Source organism: Notolepis coatsorum (assembly GCF_963971535.1).
Source record: "Notolepis coatsorum genome assembly, chromosome: 14".
NCBI classification, from domain to species: Eukaryota; Metazoa; Chordata; class Actinopteri; order Aulopiformes; family Paralepididae; genus Notolepis; species Notolepis coatsorum.
In genome coordinates this window covers 90,433,335-90,453,734 of record NC_140178.1, presented here as the reverse complement: position 1 = coordinate 90,453,734, position 20,400 = coordinate 90,433,335, and the positions used below count along the sequence as shown (strand labels likewise).

The 20,400-nt window shown below is 42.9% G+C and overlaps 1 protein-coding gene across 2 annotated transcripts in view; it reads left to right on the top strand.

The window, feature by feature from the left end:
• LOC311239943 (tetratricopeptide repeat protein 39A) overlaps positions 1–20,400 on the top strand; it is a 111,973-nt gene that overhangs the window by 46,928 nt on the left and 44,645 nt on the right. For both annotated transcript variants that reach the window (XM_084328386.1, XM_084328385.1), the window contains 2 exons: positions 1,062–1,170; positions 4,834–4,901. In XM_084328386.1, the coding sequence (XP_084184512.1) occupies positions 1,062–1,170; positions 4,834–4,901 (177 nt within the window). The remainder of the gene's footprint in view (positions 1–1,061; positions 1,171–4,833; positions 4,902–20,400) is intronic.

Here is a 20,400-nt window from a genome sequence, read left to right as displayed (position 1 = left end):
ATGGCAATCTAGCAATAGAATTTAAAAAGTTATAGCCCTGCAAAGAAGGGGAACTTCTCCATGTTAAATAGAGCTGGCAAGGGATGGTATATCATGAATTTAACCTTGGGCAATCAAAGTGTTAATAATTTCTTCAGCTTTCCATGTGTAGTTTTAGCATTTAGCCTGTCACATCCACACTGTTGACGCGCTTCATTGCATCTTTTGGACATGTAGTGTTAATTCCTGAGGACGTGCACAAAGTACGCTCCAAAAAGAGTGCAGGATACCCAACTCCTCGTCCAATCAACAGTCATCTCCCGCCTCGACTACTGCAACGCACTGCTAGCTGGCCTCCCGGCCACTGCCACCAAGCCTCTTCAACTCATTCAAAACGCAGCGGCCCGCCTGATCTCAAACCTACCGAAGTCGGCCCATGTCACCCCACTTCTTAGGGACCTGCACTGGCTCCCCATTGCTGCACGTATCCGCTTCAAGGCCCTCGACCTAGCATACCGTGCGGCAAAGGGAACCGCTCCCGCCTACCTCCGGTCAATGGTCTCTAACTACACACCCTCAAGACCCCTACGCTCTGCATCTTCTGGCCGCCTCAGACCTACTCCTATCCAAGCTTCCAACAATGGTGGAATGAACTACCCATCCCAGTTAGGACAGCCGAATCCCGTCCAATCTTTCTCCGTTGACTAAAGACTCACTTCTTCAACCATTATCTGAAATGATATAAAAAAATATATATATATATCTGAAATGATATTAAAAAAAAATTTAAAATCTAGCCCTGACTAACCTTACTGTCATGCACTTGTCCTAATAAACTAACCTACACTGTAACACGCAACACTTTGATGAACATTGTTACTCAGCTGATAGAGTTGTACCCTTCTTGCTGTCTTGTCGTACAGAACTTGTAAGTCGCTTTGGATAAAAGCGTCAGCTAAATGACTAAATGTAAATGCAGCTCCGCCCTCTTGCGCCTGCAAACGCGTATTTAAAAGCAAGTATACCGAGCGCATTAGTCGCTTTGCTCATGTGCATGTTTTCGATGTCCGTCCCTCTTTTAGGAGTACGGTCTTTCCCAGCTGCATGACGGTGCGACAGGAATGACGCTGCGCTCCATGCTGTGTGCCCTCCTCCTGCTCTGCCACCATACCTTCCTCACATTCATCCTAGGTACTAACAAAGACACTCTGTTACAGGAAGATAACACATCCTAGGTACGAACAAAGACTAGGGATGCACCGATCTGACTTTTTCAGCCCCGATACCGATACCGATACTTGGGTTTGGGTATCGGCTAATACCGATACCGATCCGAAACCCATTGTCCAAATATTTTTTCCCAAAAAGTAAAAAAAAAAAGAATGTATCCACGTTTTTTTATTTTTATATTAAAACCCTTGTCACTTCCTGGTACCGTTTTCTACTTTCTGGAATGTGTGTGTGTGAGCACAGCGGTGTCTGTGTTTATTATTATTTCATGAAATTGGGAAAATATCTTCATTTTACATATATTTTCATTATGTCAAAAGCTTATGATTTGAAACGCTCTAAAACAAAGGTTATTAGCATAGGGTACACTACGGTGTACCTGGCATCCGTTTTCATCAGCACCGCTCCCATGTTAAAAGGCATTTTTAATCTGCTCTCATTCGTTCAATTCTAGATAGAATTACCAAATGCAATGTCTAATGTCTAATGCAATGCTAGGACTATTTTTGAAAGGTGCTGTTCACGATGTAGAACGCACGGTGGCGCAATTGCTCTACAGCTCACTTTGCCGGCAAAGAAGCAGGCAGGCTGCGGTGATTGAGCTGGGGAATGTGGCAGGAGCGTACCATACTGCTCCGGTGGGGGGGGGGGGGGGGGGGGGGGCGGTTGCGAGACAGCGTTCAACACAAAACAACCACATTTCCACCTCTCTTCCGCATCCTCTCTCCTATCGCGTGTCACAGGCTGACATACGAGACCCCCAGGCCGGCCCCCCGCTTCGATGCGGAACTGTAACTAGGGCTTCATTCGCGGAAGTACTCTGGTGCTTTGCCGACAGCGACCTGTGTTCAGAATTGTACCGGGAGATTGAGTAATGCTCGCCCGCAGAATATAACAGTAATAATCAGCGCTTACTAACGTTTAGCGTCTCCGCTATTTCTGACCGAATTAGTCAACCTTTCTTTTTTCTAATGGCAGTTTGGATTTGTTTTTCACTCACCATTGACGTTTACGAGGAAAGTGTTACTCCTTGCAGCCGTGCGCTTGATGAATTCATCTGCGATTACATCCAGGTTCCTCTTTCGTGACCAGTGATGCCGGTAACGCGTTACTAAGTAACGCGTTATTGTAATCTGATTACTTTCCCCCGAAAATAGTAATCTAACGCGTTAATCTTTAAAAGCCAGTAATCTGATTGCAGTTACTTGTCCAAGTGGCTGTGCATTACTATTTCGTTACTATCTCATCATAAATTCATAATGCAGGCGGAATGCAGTATTTTATTTCGTTTTCGACAGTCAAAAATACATTTTGAGCTGTTTTTCTTTTGGGAGTGACGTAGTGTGGCAGTGAAAGGGTTACACAAGAATGTGTCCCGCGGGCCGCGGCGTGACTGGACACTCTGTCTGTGAGTGACTCTGCTTTGGTACAATCACATTCCCCATCCACAGTCTGCGAATCAGAGGCAGAGTAGGGCGGGTCTTCACAGCACGTCATGTGACATATGCGCCAATCGTGTGACAGCAGGGCTCCGTCGTCGGAGAATTCCACCCCAAAACGCTTGGCAAAATTAAAAGTGAGTTTCTGTTCAGACTTCCATCCCAAAACGCTTGTCAGTCACTACTTCACGTTCATATGCGGAGGAAACAAAATACTGTCTACCGCTAAAAACAGCACATCCAATTGCATTGAAAGCATCTGGAATCACAACACTAGCCGACGCTTCGACTAGTAGGTACAGGAGGACTCGGAGGCCAGCCAAACAGCAAAAGAGAGAGATTGTTTCTTTCCCTTTTGATTAATGTATATTTGATGGTGGCAGAGCAAAAGCTCTTATTTGCCAGATTCACAGTTAATTTACATGTTAAAGAGAGACTGATTGTATGTTTATAGAGAGACATTTATAAAAACAATTTAATAGTTACAGTTGATATAATTGAATAGTTCAGCCTGCATTTGTTAGATGTGAATGGATACACTGGTTTTGTAAAACCACTGGCTGGCTGCTCTAATGCTGTGAGCATCATAGACTGTTGCTTTACCATACTTGATGGTACAGAAGCTGAAGCACTAGTTTAACAATTTACGTTATGTGCAGAGAAACAAGTTAAAAACAATTTATGCACTTTCAATAAAGCGTTTAAAAAAAACGGTTGGGGGAACGACGACGACTTCGTAACCTAGTTACTTTCAAAGTAACTAAGTTACTCTGATAATCAAGTAATCAGTAAAGTAACTTGGATTACTTTTTAAAGGAGTAATCAATAATCAGTAATCGGATTACTTTTACAAGTAATCTGTGGCATCACTGTTCGTGACACATTCTTGTGACACAAGCTTGTTGTAGACCTGTTCGAATGCCAGAAACATTTGACGCGCCGTCGTAGCACTGGTGACTGGCCTCTACATTTACCGATTGGCAGTGAGAATCTCATCAGAACGTCTTTTAACAGCTGAAAAAGTGCGTCTGCTGTTGTTTTTGATGTCTTGCAGCTACTTTATCTTCTGCCAACTTGAACACAGTTGTCATGCTTCATTGCCTCGTTTGCTAACTTGTTGTCGCCACATATTATGCAGAGAGGACGTCGGCACGTGAGAGTCACCTGTTGCGATAAACCCGTATTTTCATGGGTGGTGTTGACGACAGCTCCACTTTGTTTTTTCCTTTCAATAAGTCGCTTTGCCTGGTGAAGTTCTGCAGAGATGTTTTTCTCCATTTGGCAAAAGGCTATCTTTGTCCATGAATGTCTTGTGCTTGGGGTTGAGAGCTGTTGCTCATCTCACAGCGACATTACCATTCTAGAGTGAGCGAAGGGTGAATGAAAATAACTTATTGAAATCTCACTTGGACAACAGAAGCCTGTATTTATTTAGGCTAGTTTATTAGCTTATTTCAATTTAGAACAATTGGTTTATGTAAGGCTATACGCCTACACAACAAGCATAGTAAGAATATATAGGCTAGTTAATTACAATAAAAGAAATTCACCCCTATGGATGGTCCATTAATGGTCTATACTTTTCACGCCACTACTGAAGCGCGAAAATGCGGTCACGGACCGCGGGTCCTAAAGTGTTGTTTTCATTATGAGTTTAGTCATGATTATACCAAATAGGCTACACATCGAATATGATTAATTTAATAATTAAATGGAAAACAAATAATATATATTAACAACCGCAGTTGTTGCGGTGGTATGTTCTCCATCCGTGGCCGGGTGCCTTGACACACCGCATTATTGCGGTGATGCGGGACAGTCCTACCTACCATGCATGTCTTTATGGTCGCGGTGGCCTCGCCATCCTCCTCATCTTCACTGCTCTTCATTGTGACCATCATTGTCGTGACATTTGTCACCTGGGGCTGGGAAGCCCTGCTGCTGCTTGCCAGCAGTCCACGTGCCAGCGCTTGATAACATTCTATTTATTTAAATTTTTATATAAAGAAATAAAATAAAAAAGATAATATATATTTTTTTATTTCTTCTTCTCCGCGAGGCCTCATAGGTGCGAGGCCCTGTGCGACCGCACCTCTCGCACGCCCCTTGCGGCGGCCCTGCTTGTATGCCTGCATGAATAATACAAGCTCTCCATGTGGTGTGTGTCATGTCCTCCATCCCACAGGAACAGGTGAAGGGGAGGCAGCTGAGGCTGAGGAACTACTGAAACCTTTCCAGCTCCGCTACCCACGGGTGAGTGGCACTTACCTCACTCTAGTCTAGTGGACAATGGTATTGAATAGGTCTCCCCCTGAAGTGTCGTCATTAACCCTCCAATAGCCATGCAGCAGTGGAAAGTGCTGATCAAAAAGAAACATGGCACCAGCAATAATATGCTTGCTGTATTCAGCATTGGGTTTATTGGTACGTTGGCTGTATTTAGCATTAGGTTTACTGGTACGTTACCTGTATTCAGCATTAGGTTTACTGTACGTTAGCTGCATTCAGCATTGGGTTTATTGGTACGTTAGCTGTATTTAGCATTGGCTTTACTGGTACATTAGCTGTATTTAGCATTGGGTTTACTAGTACGTTAGCTGTATTTAGCATTGAGTTTACTGGTACGTTAGCTGTATTGGGTTTCTTGGTACGTTAGCTGTATTTAGCATTGGCTTTACTGGTACATTAGCTGTATTTAGCATTGGGTTTACTGGTACGTTAGCTGTATTTAGCATTGGGTTTACTGGTACGTTAGCTGTATTTAGCATTGGGTTTACTGGTACGTTAGCTGTATTTAGCATTGGGTTTACTGGTACGTTAGCTGTATTTAGCATTGGGTTTACTGGTACGTTAGCTGTATTTAGCATTGGGTTTACTAGTACGTTAGCTGTATTTAGCATTGAGTTTACTGGTACGTTAGCTGTATTGGGTTTCTTGGTACGTTAGCTGTATTTAGCATTGGTTTTACTGGTACATTAGCTGTATTTAGCATTGGGTTTACTGGTACGTTAGCTGTATTTAGCATTGGGTTTACTGGTACGTTAGCTGTATTTAGCATTGGGTTTACTGGTACGTTAGCTGTATTTAGCATTGGGTTTACTGGTACGTTAGCTGTATTTAGCATTGGGTTTACTAGTACGTTAGCTGTATTTAGCATTGAGTTTACTGGTACGTTAGCTGTATTGGGTTTCTTGGTACGTTAGCTGTATTTAGCATTGGCTTTACTGGTACATTAGCTGTATTTAGCATTGGGTTTACTGGTACGTTAGCTGTATTTAGCATTGGGTTTACTGGTACGTTAGCTGTATTTAGCATTGGGTTTACTGGTACGTTAGCTGTATTTAGCATTGGGTTTACTGGTACGTTAGCTGTATTTAGCATTGGGTTTACTGGTACGTTAGCTGTATTTAGCATTGGGTTTACTGGTACATTAGCTGGATTTAGCATTGGGTTTACTGGTACGTTAGCTGTATTTAGCATTGGGTTTACTAGTACGTTAGCTGTATTTAGCATTGAGTTTACTGGTACGTTAGCTGTATTGGGTTTCTTGGTACGTTAGCTGTATTTAGCATTGGCTTTACTGGTACATTAGCTGTATTTAGCATTGGGTTTACTGGTACGTTAGCTGTATTTAGCATTGCGTTTACTGGTACGTTAGCTGTATTTAGCATTGGGTTTACTGGTACGTTAGCTGTATTTAGCATTGGGTTTACTGGTACGTTAGCTGTATTTAGCATTGGGTTTACTGGTACGTTAGCTGTATTTAGCATTGGGTTTACTGGTACGTTAGCTGTATTTAGCATTGGGTTTACTGGTACGTTAGCTGTATTTAGCATTGGGTTTACTGGTACGTTAGCTGTATTTAGCATTGGGTTTACTGGTACGTTAGCTGTATTTAGCATTGGGTTTACTGGTACATTAGCTGGATTTAGCATTGGGTTTACTGGTACGTTAGCTGTATTTAGCATTGGGTTTACTAGTACGTTAGCTGTATTTAGCATTGAGTTTACTGTATGTTAGCTGTATTGGGTTTCTTGGTACGTTAGCTGTATTTAGCATTGGCTTTACTGGTACATTAGCTGTATTTAGCATTGGGTTTACTGGTACGTTAGCTGTATTTAGCATTGGGTTTACTGGTACGTTAGCTGTATTTAGCATTGGGTTTACTGGTACGTTAGCTGTATTTAGCATTGGGTTTACTGGTACGTTAGCTGTATTTAGCATTGGGTTTACTGGTACGTTAGCTGTATTTAGCATTGGGTTTACTGGTACATTAGCTGGATTTAGCATTGGGTTTATTGGTACGTTAGCTGTATTTAGCATTGGGTTTACTGGTATGTTAGCTGTATTTAGCATTGGGTTTACTGTATGTTAGCTGTATTTAGCATTGGGTTTACTGGTACGTTAGCTGTATTTAGCATTGGGTTTACTGGTACGTTAGCTGGATTTAGCATTGGGTTTATTGGTACGTTAGCTGTATTTAGCATTGGGTTTACTGGTATGTTAGCTGTATTTAGCATTGGGTTTACTGTATGTTAGCTGTATTTAGCATTGGGTTTACTGGTACGTTAGCTGTATTTAGCATTGGGTTTACTGTATGTTAGCTGTATTTAGCATTGGGTTTACTGGTACGTTAGCTGTATTTAGCATTGGGTTTACTAGTACGTTAGCTGTATTTAGCATTGGGTTTACTGTATGTTAGCTGTATTTAGCATTGGGTTTACTGGTACGTTAGCTGTATTTAGCATTGGGTTTACTAGTACGTTAGCTGTATTTAGCATTGGGTTTACTGTATGTTAGCTGTATTTAGCATTGGGTTTACTAGTACGTTAGCTGTATTTAGCATTGGGTTTACTAGTACGTTAGCTGTATTTAGCATTGGGTTTACTGGTATGTTAGCTGTATTTAGCATTGGGTTTACTGGTACGTTATCTGTATTTAGCATTGGGTTTACTGGTACGTTATCTGTATTTAGCATTGGGTTTACTGGTACGTTATCTGTATTCAGCATTCGGTTTACTGGTACGTTAGCTGTATTCAGCATAAGGTTTGCTGGTACATTTGCTGCCTTACATTTTCCTCACTCACAATAGTGGATGTTGTGATCCATGCCTTGCACTGTGGGGTTGCTATTGGAAGTAATACTATGTACTGTACTGTATATGCCCCCCTCCCCTGGCCTCACAATGAAAACTATGCTGCAATGCAACATTCCCCAGCATACAATTCAAATCAGATCACATGTGCCAGAGTATTGCCTAATGTTCTCAGTCAGTCAGCCAGGCAGGGTAACATTTTTATATTTTGCACAAATACTGACAGGAAATGTTGTTGGAAGAAAAAACGACTGCCTCTCCACCCTCCTTTCACACTGAATCACTCTGAATCACTCAGTTCACTGTCAGTGTTCATATCATCACATCTTCATACTCCATACTATCACTTTATCACTCCTTCATATCATCACTCCTTCATATCATCACTTCTTCATAGTCATTCATAATATCACTCCTTCATACTATCACCCATTCATACTATCACCCATTCATACTATCACTCCTCCATACTATCACCCATTCATACTATCACTCCTCCATACTATCACCCATTCATACTATCACTCCTTCATACTATCACCCATTCATACTATCACTCCTCCATACTATCACTCCTTCATTTACATTTACATTTACATTTAGTCATTTAGCTGACGCTTTTATCCAAAGCGACTTACAAGTTCTGTACGACAAGCCATCAGGAAGGGCACAACTCTATCAGCTGAGCAACAATGTTCATCAAAGTGTTGAGTGCTACAGTGTAGGTTAGTTTATTAGGACAAGTGCATGACAGTACGGTTAGTTAGGGTTAGATTTTTTTTTTTTTTTTTAATTCAGATAATGGTTGAAGAAGTGCGTCTTTAGTCGACGGCGAAAGATTGGACGTGATTCGGCTGTCCTAACTGGGGTGGGTAGTTCATTCCACCATTGTGGGGCAAGGACTGAGAATAGGCGACTTCTCTTTGATGACCCTCCCGGAGCTTGGATAGGAGTAGGTCTGAGGCGGCCAGAAGATGCAGAGCGTAGGGGTCTTGAGGGTGTGTAGTTAGAGACCATTGACCGGAGGTAGGCGGGAGCGGTTCCCTTTGCCGCACGGTATGCTAGGTCGAGGGCCTTGAAGCGGATTCGTGCAGCAATGGGGAGCCAGTGCAGGTCCCTAAGAAGTGGGGTGACATGGGCCGACTTCGGTAGGTTTGAGATCAGGCGGGCCGCTGCGTTCTGAATGAGTTGAAGAGGCTTAGTGGCAGTGGCCGGGAGGCCAGCGAGCAGTGCATTGCAGTAGTCGAGGCGGGAGATGACTGTTGATTGGACGAGGAGTTGGGTGGCTTCTTTTGTCAGGAAGGGGCGTATCCTTCTGACGTTGCTCAGGAGGAATCGGCAGGTTCTGGTCGTCGCTGCGATGTGAGCAGAGAAGTTCAACTGGTCGTCGAGGACAACACCAAGGTTCTTGGCGGTCGGGGACGCAGTCACAGCTGTATTCTCGACTGTGATTGAAAGGTCGGTTAGGGGGGAGGATTTGGCCGGCAGGTGGAGCAATTCTGTTTTGCTTAGGTTCAGTTTGAGGTGGTTGGACGTCATCCAGGCTGAGATGTCGGACAGACAGGCCGAGATCCGCTCAGAGACGTGGATATCTGAGGGAGGGAAGGAGAGGAAGAGTTGAGTATCGTCGGCATAACAATGGTAGGAGAAGCCATGAGACGTGATAATGTTACCCAGTGATTTAGTGTAGAGGGAGAAGAGAAGGGGTCCTAAAACCGAGCCCTGGGGGACACCCATCCGCAGGGGGCGGGTGGCCGACAGGGTCCCTCTCCATGACACTTGGTAGGAGCGGTCATTGAGGTATGATGACAGCCATGTCAGCGCAGAGCCAGCCACTCCCATTCCTCCATACTATCACCCATTCATAATATCACTCCTCCATACTATCACCCATTCATACTATCACTCCTTCATACTATCACTCCTCCATACTATCACCCATTCATACTATCACTCCTTCATACTATCACTCCTCCATACTATCACTCCTCCATACTATCACTCCTTCATAATATCACTCCTCCATACTATCACCCATTCATACTATCACTCCTCCATACTATCACCCATTCATACTATCACTCCTTCATACTATCACCCATTCATACTATCACTCATCCATACTATCACCCATTCATACTATCACTCCTTCATACTATCACCCATTCATAATATCACCCATTCATACTATCACTCCTTCATACTATCACCCATTCATACTATCACTCCTTCATACTATCACCCCTTCATACTATCACTCCTTCACACTATCACTCCTTCATACTATCACTCCTTCATACTATCACTCATTCATAATATCACTCCTTCACACTATCACCCATTCATACTATCACTCCTCCATACTATCACTCCTCCATACTATCACTCCTTCATACTATCACTCCTCCATACTATCACTCCTTCATACTATCACTCCTCCATACTATCACTCCTTCATACTATCACTCCTCCATACTATCACTCCTTCATGGGGGTGGTGATTTGATCTTAATATAATGCTAAGTAGGTCAGTAGGCTAAGTAGGTCAAATAGGCCGAATAGCTAAGCAGCAGAAACTGCAGGACAGAACATAAATACTTTAGACTGATGATGTCTTCATAGTTGTTACTGGAAGCTTACTTCTCCCAAAACACAAATTTGGTCAATCTGAGATAAAGGTTTCAGCGCCATGGAGAGTTCTGTGCGCCATGTAGGCCTTTGGAGGAATTCATATTTCTTGTTGGACTGTGCTGCTTTGAGCCTTCTGACGAAGATGATGTTTATAAAACTCTTGGCATGTCAGAGAGAAATTCGCTTGGACTTGAATCTCACTCTTCACAAGATCCACGCTGCATCACATTCTCCTGGTTTCATCTTCAGCCGTAGAGCAGAGGCCAGTGAACCTGAAAGTGCCAGACTGTAGAGTGACTCACACTGTGGCCGACAACACGGCTCACAATAGCCAGCAGTTTGTTGTCCCTGCGAGAGGAGACACTGACAAACTGGGAGATACTCATGTGGAGGCTAGGGATGTACCGATCCGATATTGATATCAGATATCGGCCCTGATATGACTCAAATAGCTAGATTGGATTTTAATAATAAATAACAATTCAGTACATTTATATCTATGTTCAAGTTCAAGTTTCTTTATTAGTTGTCATACAAAAATACAGAGTACTTTTATATAAAATGCTTCTTTCTGTTTTGCTCCAGAGATTGTGCTAGATAAAAATAGAAGTATCAAATAAGTATAAGTATAAAATAGAAGTCAAGTACGTAGACAAAAGTGTTCAATGGCCATATATACAATATACAATGCAGAGTAGAAGTAACTGAGTTACAATACAATATACAGTACAATGCAGAAATGGGATGAGGTACAGTTTAGGTACAATTTCCAGTAAGGTGTGATGAGGTATGAGTTGTAGTGCAAATTATTTACCAATAAATATAGTGTGTTAAGTGTCTAAAGTGGGTAAAGTGGGTGCTGTAGTGATTTGTTTGTTTAAAGTGAGTGTGTGCGTGTGGATGTGTGTGCTGTGAGTGTATTTGATAGTTTGTTACATAGTGTTATTGTCATTTAGCATCCTGATGGCCTGGGGATAGAAGCTTCTTCTGAGTCTCTCTGTGCTTGCCATGAGACTCCGGTATCGCTTGCCTGACCGCAGCAGTTCGAAGAGGCAGTTGTTTGGATGGCTGGAGTCTTTTGATTATTCTCTTAGCCTTACCCATGCAGTGCTTGTTGTAAATGTCTTGGAGAGTGGGAAGCCCACCTCCAAGACATTAAGTTAGGAAAGTAATGTTTTAAGTCAAGCCTGATGTTGCCTTGCACAAAAGAATGACCCCAGTCTCTTCCACACAGTGAGGCATACAGTTTATTAATTGAACAATGGGTATCGGATCGGTACTCGGTATCGACCGATACCCAAAGCCCAGGTATCGGTATCGGGACTGAAAAAGTCGGATCGGTGCATCCCTAGGGAGGCTGCTGGTGATATAGGACAATTCATGGCTATTCAATTCTAGAATGATTATCAATTCTAGATATATCTATTATAGAGGGATAACAGGGGCTAAATCATATATAAATTAATGACCAGAGGTAGGGATTGCAGTAGTTTGAATGGAGAAATCTATAACACTACTATAAGGGCAGCAACAACAAAACGACTTGCTGCAAAACAAACACATTCTGAGAAAATAATTAAATGTGATGTTATCTTATGTTGATTAAAATGATAATTTACTGCATCTTGAGGTGAACATTTGTCACAATCTCTGCTGGGAATTGTGCAATGAGTGATTGCCATGGTAACCAAGGACTAGAAGCTGGTCTAAATGGAAAAAAAGAAACATTTCTATCACACAATTGTCCCTTTTGTCCAAATGAACCATTCTGTGTTGTGAGTAATTGACCAGTGACTTCAAATGTGAAAGAAAAACAACGATACGTACGACAGATTCTTAAGATACAGACAGGGGTCAGGTCTCGTTAGTCCTCGTTATCAAGATAGAGGAAGAGTGAACTTCATGTTGTCACTCCTTGATATCATCTCTCCTTCCACTCCACCAGTCTCTCTCACTCCTTCATATCATCTCTCCTTCCACGCCAGCTGTCTCTCTCACTCCATCATACTATCACTCCTTCATACCATTACTCTGTCCACTCCACCAGTCTCTCTCACTCCTCCATATATCACTCCTTCATACTATCACTCCTTCATATCATCTCTCCTTCCACGCCAGCTGTCTCTATCACTCCATAATACTTTCACTCCTTCATACCATTACTCTGTCCAATTCACCAGTCTCTCTCACTCCTTCATACTATCACTCCTTCATACTATCACTCCTTCATATATCACTCCTTCATACTATCACTCCTTCATACTATCACTCCTTCATATCATCTCTCATTCCACACCACCAGTCTCTCTCACTCCTTCATACTATCACTCCTTCATATATCACTCCTTCATACTATCACTCCTTCATACTATCACTCCTTCATATCATCTCTAATTCCACACCACCAGTCTCTCTCACTCCTTCATATATCACTCCTCTATACCATTCACTCCTTCATATACAGTATCACTCCTTTATACTATCACTCCTTCATATATCACTCCTTCATACTATCATTCTTTCATATCATCACTCCTTCATACCATTACTCCATCCACTCCACCACTCTCTCACTCCTTCATCGACGGATGCCTTCAAGTCTAGACTCAAAACCCACTTCTACTTATTAGCTTTTCCCGATGTTCACTGACTCATGCCCTGTTTTCCTGTGTGTTTGCTTGTGTGTCCTCCCGTAAACCTGAGATGTGATTGCTGTCTATATGTTGTCTAGATGTATCTATGTGTATCTACCCTCTGTACAGCACTTTGGTTGACATGTGTCATGTTTAAATGGGCTCTATGAATAAATCTGATTGATTGATTGATTGATTGATTGATTGATCATACCATCACTCCTTAGTCCTTCATATCATCTCTCCTTTCACTCCAGCTGTCTCTATCACTCCATTATACTATCACTCAATCTCTTACACTCCTTTATAATATCACTCCTTCATAATATCACTCCTTCATACCACCACTCACAGTGTTTCCCACAGGATTTTCAGAGACTATGGGGGGTGAACCTCCGACCCTCTAGGGGGGTCCGGGGGCATGCCCCCCCTGAAAAAAATGTTTTTTGTACATTTTAAAGTTAAATGCATCAATCTGGTGCACTTTGAGAGCAAAATAAAGAGGCTAGATTCTATGATGAACTTTGTGCTCAAAACACAACATTTACTAGACTAGTGCTTCCCAATCCTCTCCTCGAAGCACCCCAGCCGTTCAATGTATTTGTTAAATTCCACGACCAGCACACCTGATTCAACTTAACTAGCCCTTTATTAGTTGAATCAGGTGTGCTGGTGGTGGAATTTAACAAATACATGGAACGGCTGGGGTGCTTCGAGGAGAGGATTGGGAACCACTGGATACATTTGAGCCATCAAAGAAATGAAGCAAAAGTGGTTACCTGTGTTGAACTTCTTTATTTTTTAGAAAATAAAAAAATATAGTGGATTACTATTACGACTACTACCACTGCCAATACTACTGGTACATCCCTATTGGCAAACTTTATATAAGTTGTTCATTATACAACTGTGGCGGGACTAATTAGCGGGCCGCCACAGTCTAGGTCATTGATGGGAAACCCTGACTCAGTCTCTCACTCCTTCACTCCTCCTCAGTCCTCATTACTCTTTCTCCCCCACCCTTTGACTGCATGCCGGCCCCACCCACAGTGTAAACTCAGCACTGGGACTCAGTGTGTACCGATACAAGCCGAGGGAAGTCTTGGCAAACATTAGCCAGACTAATAGGTGCACAGTGCGGGCGCCTCCCCGGGATAGTTGGGACAGCGGGTAGGGTCGGTTGGGACACCTTGTTCTGAGTTTGGAATGGATATGGTCTTCTGCATCTTCATTTCAGTGGCACCTATCAGCTCAATATAGTTACCATAGCCCTACATGTAGTCTATAGGTGTATGTAGGCTATTAGTTAGTTTAGTTTTGCAAAAACGCAGAGTTGAACTCTGCACATTCAAAATATTTACATGGCCTTTTAATTCAGCTTAGCAGTCTAAATCTCTTAATAGGCTAAACATAACTTAAAACAGAGAGCATGGGCTATAACAGGGGTGGCCAACCCGCGGCTCGCGAGCCGCATGCGGCTCTTTGCCCGTCAATGTGCGGCTCTTCCATCCATAAAAAAAAAATTGTCCATTTGCATGTTCTTGGTATCTGAATCTAGGGACATATATGGATCAGTGTCAGAAATAGTGTGTCTGTTACTAGGCTTGAGTAAATTGTAATGAACCAAAGGAGAATATCAATTCTATTTAAAAAAAAATATATCTTCGACTGTAAATAACACCATGCTAAAATTGACCAGACCTGAAAAATCTAAGCAAATGAATAAAGGGAAGATGATTAAACAGAAGGTTTTGTAGATACAGTACTGAATTCTGCCATCTTTTTTATAATGTAAATTTCTCCACCATTCTTCATCATATTGCAACACCGTTTTTTGCAAGACGTTCACAGAAAGGTAGAGAAACTAACTGCGTTCTGTTTTATGGCAATAACGTTCAGGTTTGTGGGAGATAATCCCAAAAAATAAGAGAAATTAAAAAGTAAATCCAGAAGTCAGATGATTGACAGGGGCTGGTGTGAGCTGGGTAGGGTAGTTTTTCGAAATTTTAAAGCCCTGAGTCTCTTCCTTCAAAAGACTACACTCACTTTTGGCTGTGCCACTTCCTCCTGTCAATATGCGCCGGTTTCCGACTCAATGCCCTGAGATTTCTATAATCTTATATTTCACTAATAACAGTTAAAATAATTGGTAAACAAACATAATGCTGAAAATATACACTTTTACTGTATATCTCGGGCTTAAGAGGTTAACCCTGTGAGGCCCAAATTAAAAAGAAATTAGCAACTTCAGAGGGTGGGACATATAACACATTTACTATCAAATAGCATTGTGAGGCTGAACAACAGGACCAATTGACTATACATGTGCTTAAAGGGGAACTATCTTATAAATGGCTTTTTTCAGTGTTTACCATTGTTTCTTAGCTATGTGGACTTATATTAATAGGATATATGTCTCTAATTCTCATATTGGCGAATTCTTCCAATTCTCCTCTCACAATATTCACCCTCACTGAACTGAGTCATCTGAAAATGTGCATATCTGTGATGTCAGAGATTTCTCAGCTGCATAATAATGTGGCAGTTGATGTGGCAGTTGGCACCAGGCCACACAGTGGTTGGAGCCCAGCCTCAAAACGGCTTAAGATCTTGAGGTAGAAAAATGCGGTTTTTAGTACTTGATTAGAAATACAAAACAATGCATTTTTTTTTTTTAAAACCTAGGTGTTCCATAGACTCACAGGAATTGTGTAAAAGTGCCCAAATAGTGAAAGAAATAGTAAAATAGTTCCCCTTTAAAAATGTTTAAATAAACATAATTTTTTTAAATGGCTAAAAGTGATTTTGTAATTTTGCAACCGTGGGTCTCACAGGGTACTTTTAACCCTGTGAGGCCCAAATAAAAAAGATATTAGCAACTTCAGAGGCCAGAGGGTGAGACCTATAAACACATGAAGGGTGCCGTGACTGAAAAAAAAGGTTGAGAAACGCTGGTATATGGTGTGGCTCTTTGTGGTACCACAGTCATTTTTTTGTGGCTCTTAGTCTCTGACTGGTTGGCCACCCCTGGGCTATAACCTAAACCAAGTTCATTCAAAACAGTTGTAACCCTATCAAAACCCTAACCCTAAACCAAGTTCATTACGGGGCAACAGTGGTTCAGTAGGTAGAGCAGTTGTCTGGTAATCGGAAGGTTCCTGGTTCAATTCCCACTCCTCCCGGCAGTGTGTTGAAGTGTCCTTGACCAAGACACTTAACCCCTAATTGCTTCCAATGAGCAGGTTGGCACCTTGCATGGTTGCCTCCGTCGTCGGTGAGTGAATGGATGAATGTGAGGAACAAATTGTAAAGCGCTTTGGATAAGAGCGCTATATAAATGCAGTCCATTTACTATTGAAAACATCATTAACCCTATGAAAACCCTAACCCTAAACCAAGTCCATTAAAAACATTATTAACCCTATGAGAACCCTAACCCTAAACCAAGTTAATTAAAAAGATTATTAACCCTATCAAAACCCTAACCCTAAACCAAGTTCATTAACAACATTATTAACCCTATCAAAACCCTAACCCTATGCATCACAGGGGTTTATGAAGGAGGCAAAAAAGGGTTTCTGACTGGTTGCCACTTGAACATTACAGAACACACAGTGAACATTAATTCAGTGACTTCTCAGTGGGCCTGAAAGGGTCTCATTCAATTAGGAAAAGCCTTTGTCTTGTTTTTGTCAGATTTAGATTTGTAACAAGGTAGGAACTGTAAACATTATTGTCTCAACCGCCCCAGGGTAACTGTCCCAACCGCGTGAATATTAAAGGCAACCAACTTGTGTTCGGCTTTTCTCTGATTGGCCGTGCCCCCCCCGCCCCCACGCGCAGGCAAGCGCAGCCGTCCCACGTCCCAAATGAAATCCAAAGAGCAAGTGCGGCAGCGCGGCAGCGCGGGCAACCAACTTGTGTAGTGTTGGGCTGCTGTTCCAACGCACTTGTGTTGGGCTGCGGTAGCAGTGGAGCGCTGCTGACTGATTATTATGTTTCGCGTTTTTAACAACCAAAGTTAGATTCACTCGTCACTGTACATGTATAAACAAAGCCCATACAGTTATGAAATAATAAACACTGACTATCTGACTCTTACTAATAAACACTGTGTTAGGACTATAAACACTGTTAGGACTATCTGACTCTTAATAATAAGCACTGTTACAGACTAGTGTTAGGACTATCTCGATTCACGCGTCACTACTGTAACTAGAAACTCTGGGTGTCACTGTACATCAGTAACGTTATTTCGCGTTTTTAACGTCAGCGGGGCGATGCGGTGGTTAGTCCCCGGCTTCCGTGCACCGCCGCCGGCTCTACTCGGTCCAGCTCCAGCAGCAGCGACCGTGCTCCGTTGTAGAACGAAGCCCTTCAATGACAGAGCTCTCATATTTTGCGAATGCATAAACTATATCGTAAATTGTGGCTATGTGTCTAATATGGCTGTCGCTTATCAATGACTTCGCGACAGCCATATTAGACACATCGCCATAATTTAAGATATAGTTTATACATTCGCAAATATGAGAGCTCTGTCATTGAAGTGGGTGGTGGCAGCTTACTAACAGTAGCGATTTTTATTGTTTTGTCATGACCAAACATAATCCCAACATAGATAGGAGGTGTACTGTATGTCAAATGTCGGTCATGTGGTGGAAGTGTTTAGTACAGTCACACAACAGAACACCGCTGTAGAGTACAGTCACACAACAGAACACCGCTGGTTCGACCAGCGCTTTTGCCGCGTCTCTCTTTGCGCGAGGGCGTGTGCTAGTGGATTGATTGATTGGCCGTGTGGCCAATCAGAGAAACGCTGAACGAAAAGCTGAACACAAGTTGGTTGCCTTTAATATTCACGCGTCCCAACCGCCCCAGGGTAACTGTCCCAACTGCCCCAGGGTAACTGTCCCAACCGCCCCAGGGTAACTGTCCCAACCGCCCCAGGGTAACTGTCCCAACCGCCCCAGGGTAACTGTCCCAACCGCCCCAGGGTAACTGTCCCAACCGCCCCAGGGTAACTGTCCCAACCGCCCCAGGGTAACTGTCCCAACCGCCCCAGGGTAACTGTCCCAACCGCTCCATGGTAACTGTCCCAACCGCCCCAGGGTAACTGTCCCAACCGCCCCAGGGTAACTGTCCCAACCGCCCCAGGGTAACTGTCCCAACCGCACCAGGGTAACTGTCCCAACTGTCCCAGGGAGAGCAGACACACTTTGGACTCCTGTGCTGCTAAGCTACCAACCAACACATATTCATACAGCTAACACTAGCATCAGGCCCGGACTGGCCATCGGGAGCACCGGGAGTTTTCCCAGTGGCCTGGCCTGCACAGATACAAATTATAATAATAATAATAATTAAATTTATAAAAAAATTATTTTACCCGCAGTCAGCCCACTGAACTTAGAAGCAGGCCAGGCCAGTGTTTCTAGTTGCGGTGGTGCGATAGTTAGATAACCTAGGTGGGGAACAACCAGGAGATCACAGAGGGTAACAGTCTAAATGCACACAAGTTAGAGCTATCTCTCTCTCTCTCTCTCTCTCTCTCTCTCTCTCTCTCTCTCTCTCTCTCTCTCTCTCTCTCTCTCTCTCTCTCTCTCTCTCTCTCTCTCTCTCTCACACGCACAAAGGGAGTCGCATGTGATTGGTGGAGGCAGGACCAGGCCATACAACTGATTGATAGTGGAGGCGGCGAATGGAATGGCAGATGGCACTTCTGCTGAATGACAGGGAGAGACAGAGCGAAAGACAAACATAAAGACAAGCATAACCTGCGCTTGAAGATGGACAGTAGAAAAAGAGGAAGGGTGGGGCAGAACAGAACAGTCAGATGTACCAAACACTACTGGAAATTAAATGTTTCAACAGTGGAAAAAAGAGGAATGGTGGAGCAGAGAGGGAGAAAGAGAAAAAAGAAAGGCCCTTGCAGGAGATACATACTGCTGACTAGGGATGCCCCCCGGACCCCGGTTTTGAACGGGAACCGGTACAATATTAGAAAATACCAGAGTATTTATAAGCTCCGACGTCCTCGGTACTGCTATCGATACTCTAGAGAAATTATTATTATTATTATTATTATTTAAAAGTTGCGAACGATCCTCTCTCTGTCTCTGCACGAGAAGCGAGCCGCAGCCAGCGAGTCAATTATTACACACACTCCTCGCGAGTCGCTCGCTAGTGCTACACATAGACATACGGGTACTACATACGGGTACTCCTTAATGAAAGCGCTGTCCCCGACGCCCCGTGCTATAGCGCGCTGCACACAGACAGCAGCTCTGCATGCACTGAGTCGTGATCATGGCGGATAGAGCGAAGCGTTCTAAAGTATGGATATACTTTACAAGGGTCAATGCCGACAATGCACGTTGCCACAAGTGCAACAAAACATTTGCCAGTAAGGGTGGCAATACGAGCAATCTATCAAAACATTTGTTGGCAAAACACGATATTATTGTGCAGAAATGCGCGTATTCGACTGCCTTGCGCGCAGTGTCCCATCTGCATCCACGTCCACTGCAGCCGGCCGGTAAGCCAAGATACTGAGTTTCCTAGGCTAATAACGAATTATTACAAATAGGCTAATAAACAAAATAATTGTTTAGCTACAAATACTACAATCTAAAAACTTTTTATAGATCGTCAAGCTGAGGCGTCAGCCACCAATGTGTCCCAGCCCAGTGAGCCCAGGGCCACCACACATCCTCCCTCTACCTCCCTCCACCACCCAAAGTCCTTTCTCCCTAGCAGCTAGAGGAAGGATGATAGAGGATAGGGTGAACGAGTGTCGCAGGGCTGTGACAAAGTTTGTTGTCAAAGGCCTGCACCCCTTCTCTACAGTGGCGTCCAAGGGCTTTAGGTAACAACTAATCATTCAGTCAGTGTATATCGTTTTTTTTGTATACATAGTTGTCTAACTTGTTTGTTGTTGTTGTTGTTGTTGTTGTTGTTGTTGTTGTTGTTGTTATAATATAAGTTATTATTGAAGCAGCTATTCCCACCACTCCACACAAATTTACAATAATTCAATCATTTCTAATCTTTACTGTAGGGAGATGACTAATGCTCTCAACTGCAAATATAAAAATCATAAAAAAATTATCAAAAAGAACCGATAAGAGTATCGATAAAGTACCGAACTGTTAAGCAGTATCGATAAGAGTAGTAGTATCGATAAAATCCTAACGATACCCATCCCTACTGCTGACTGCTTGTATTTCACAGAACAGTCAGATGGAAATGATTGGAAATTAAATGTTTCAACAGTTCAACAGTGGAAAAAAAGAGGAAGGGTGGAGCAGAGAGGGAGAGAGAGAAAAAAAGAAAGGCCCTTACAGGAGATGCCGCTAAATGTGGCAAAATTGACCAAATGTTTTCTTGCAC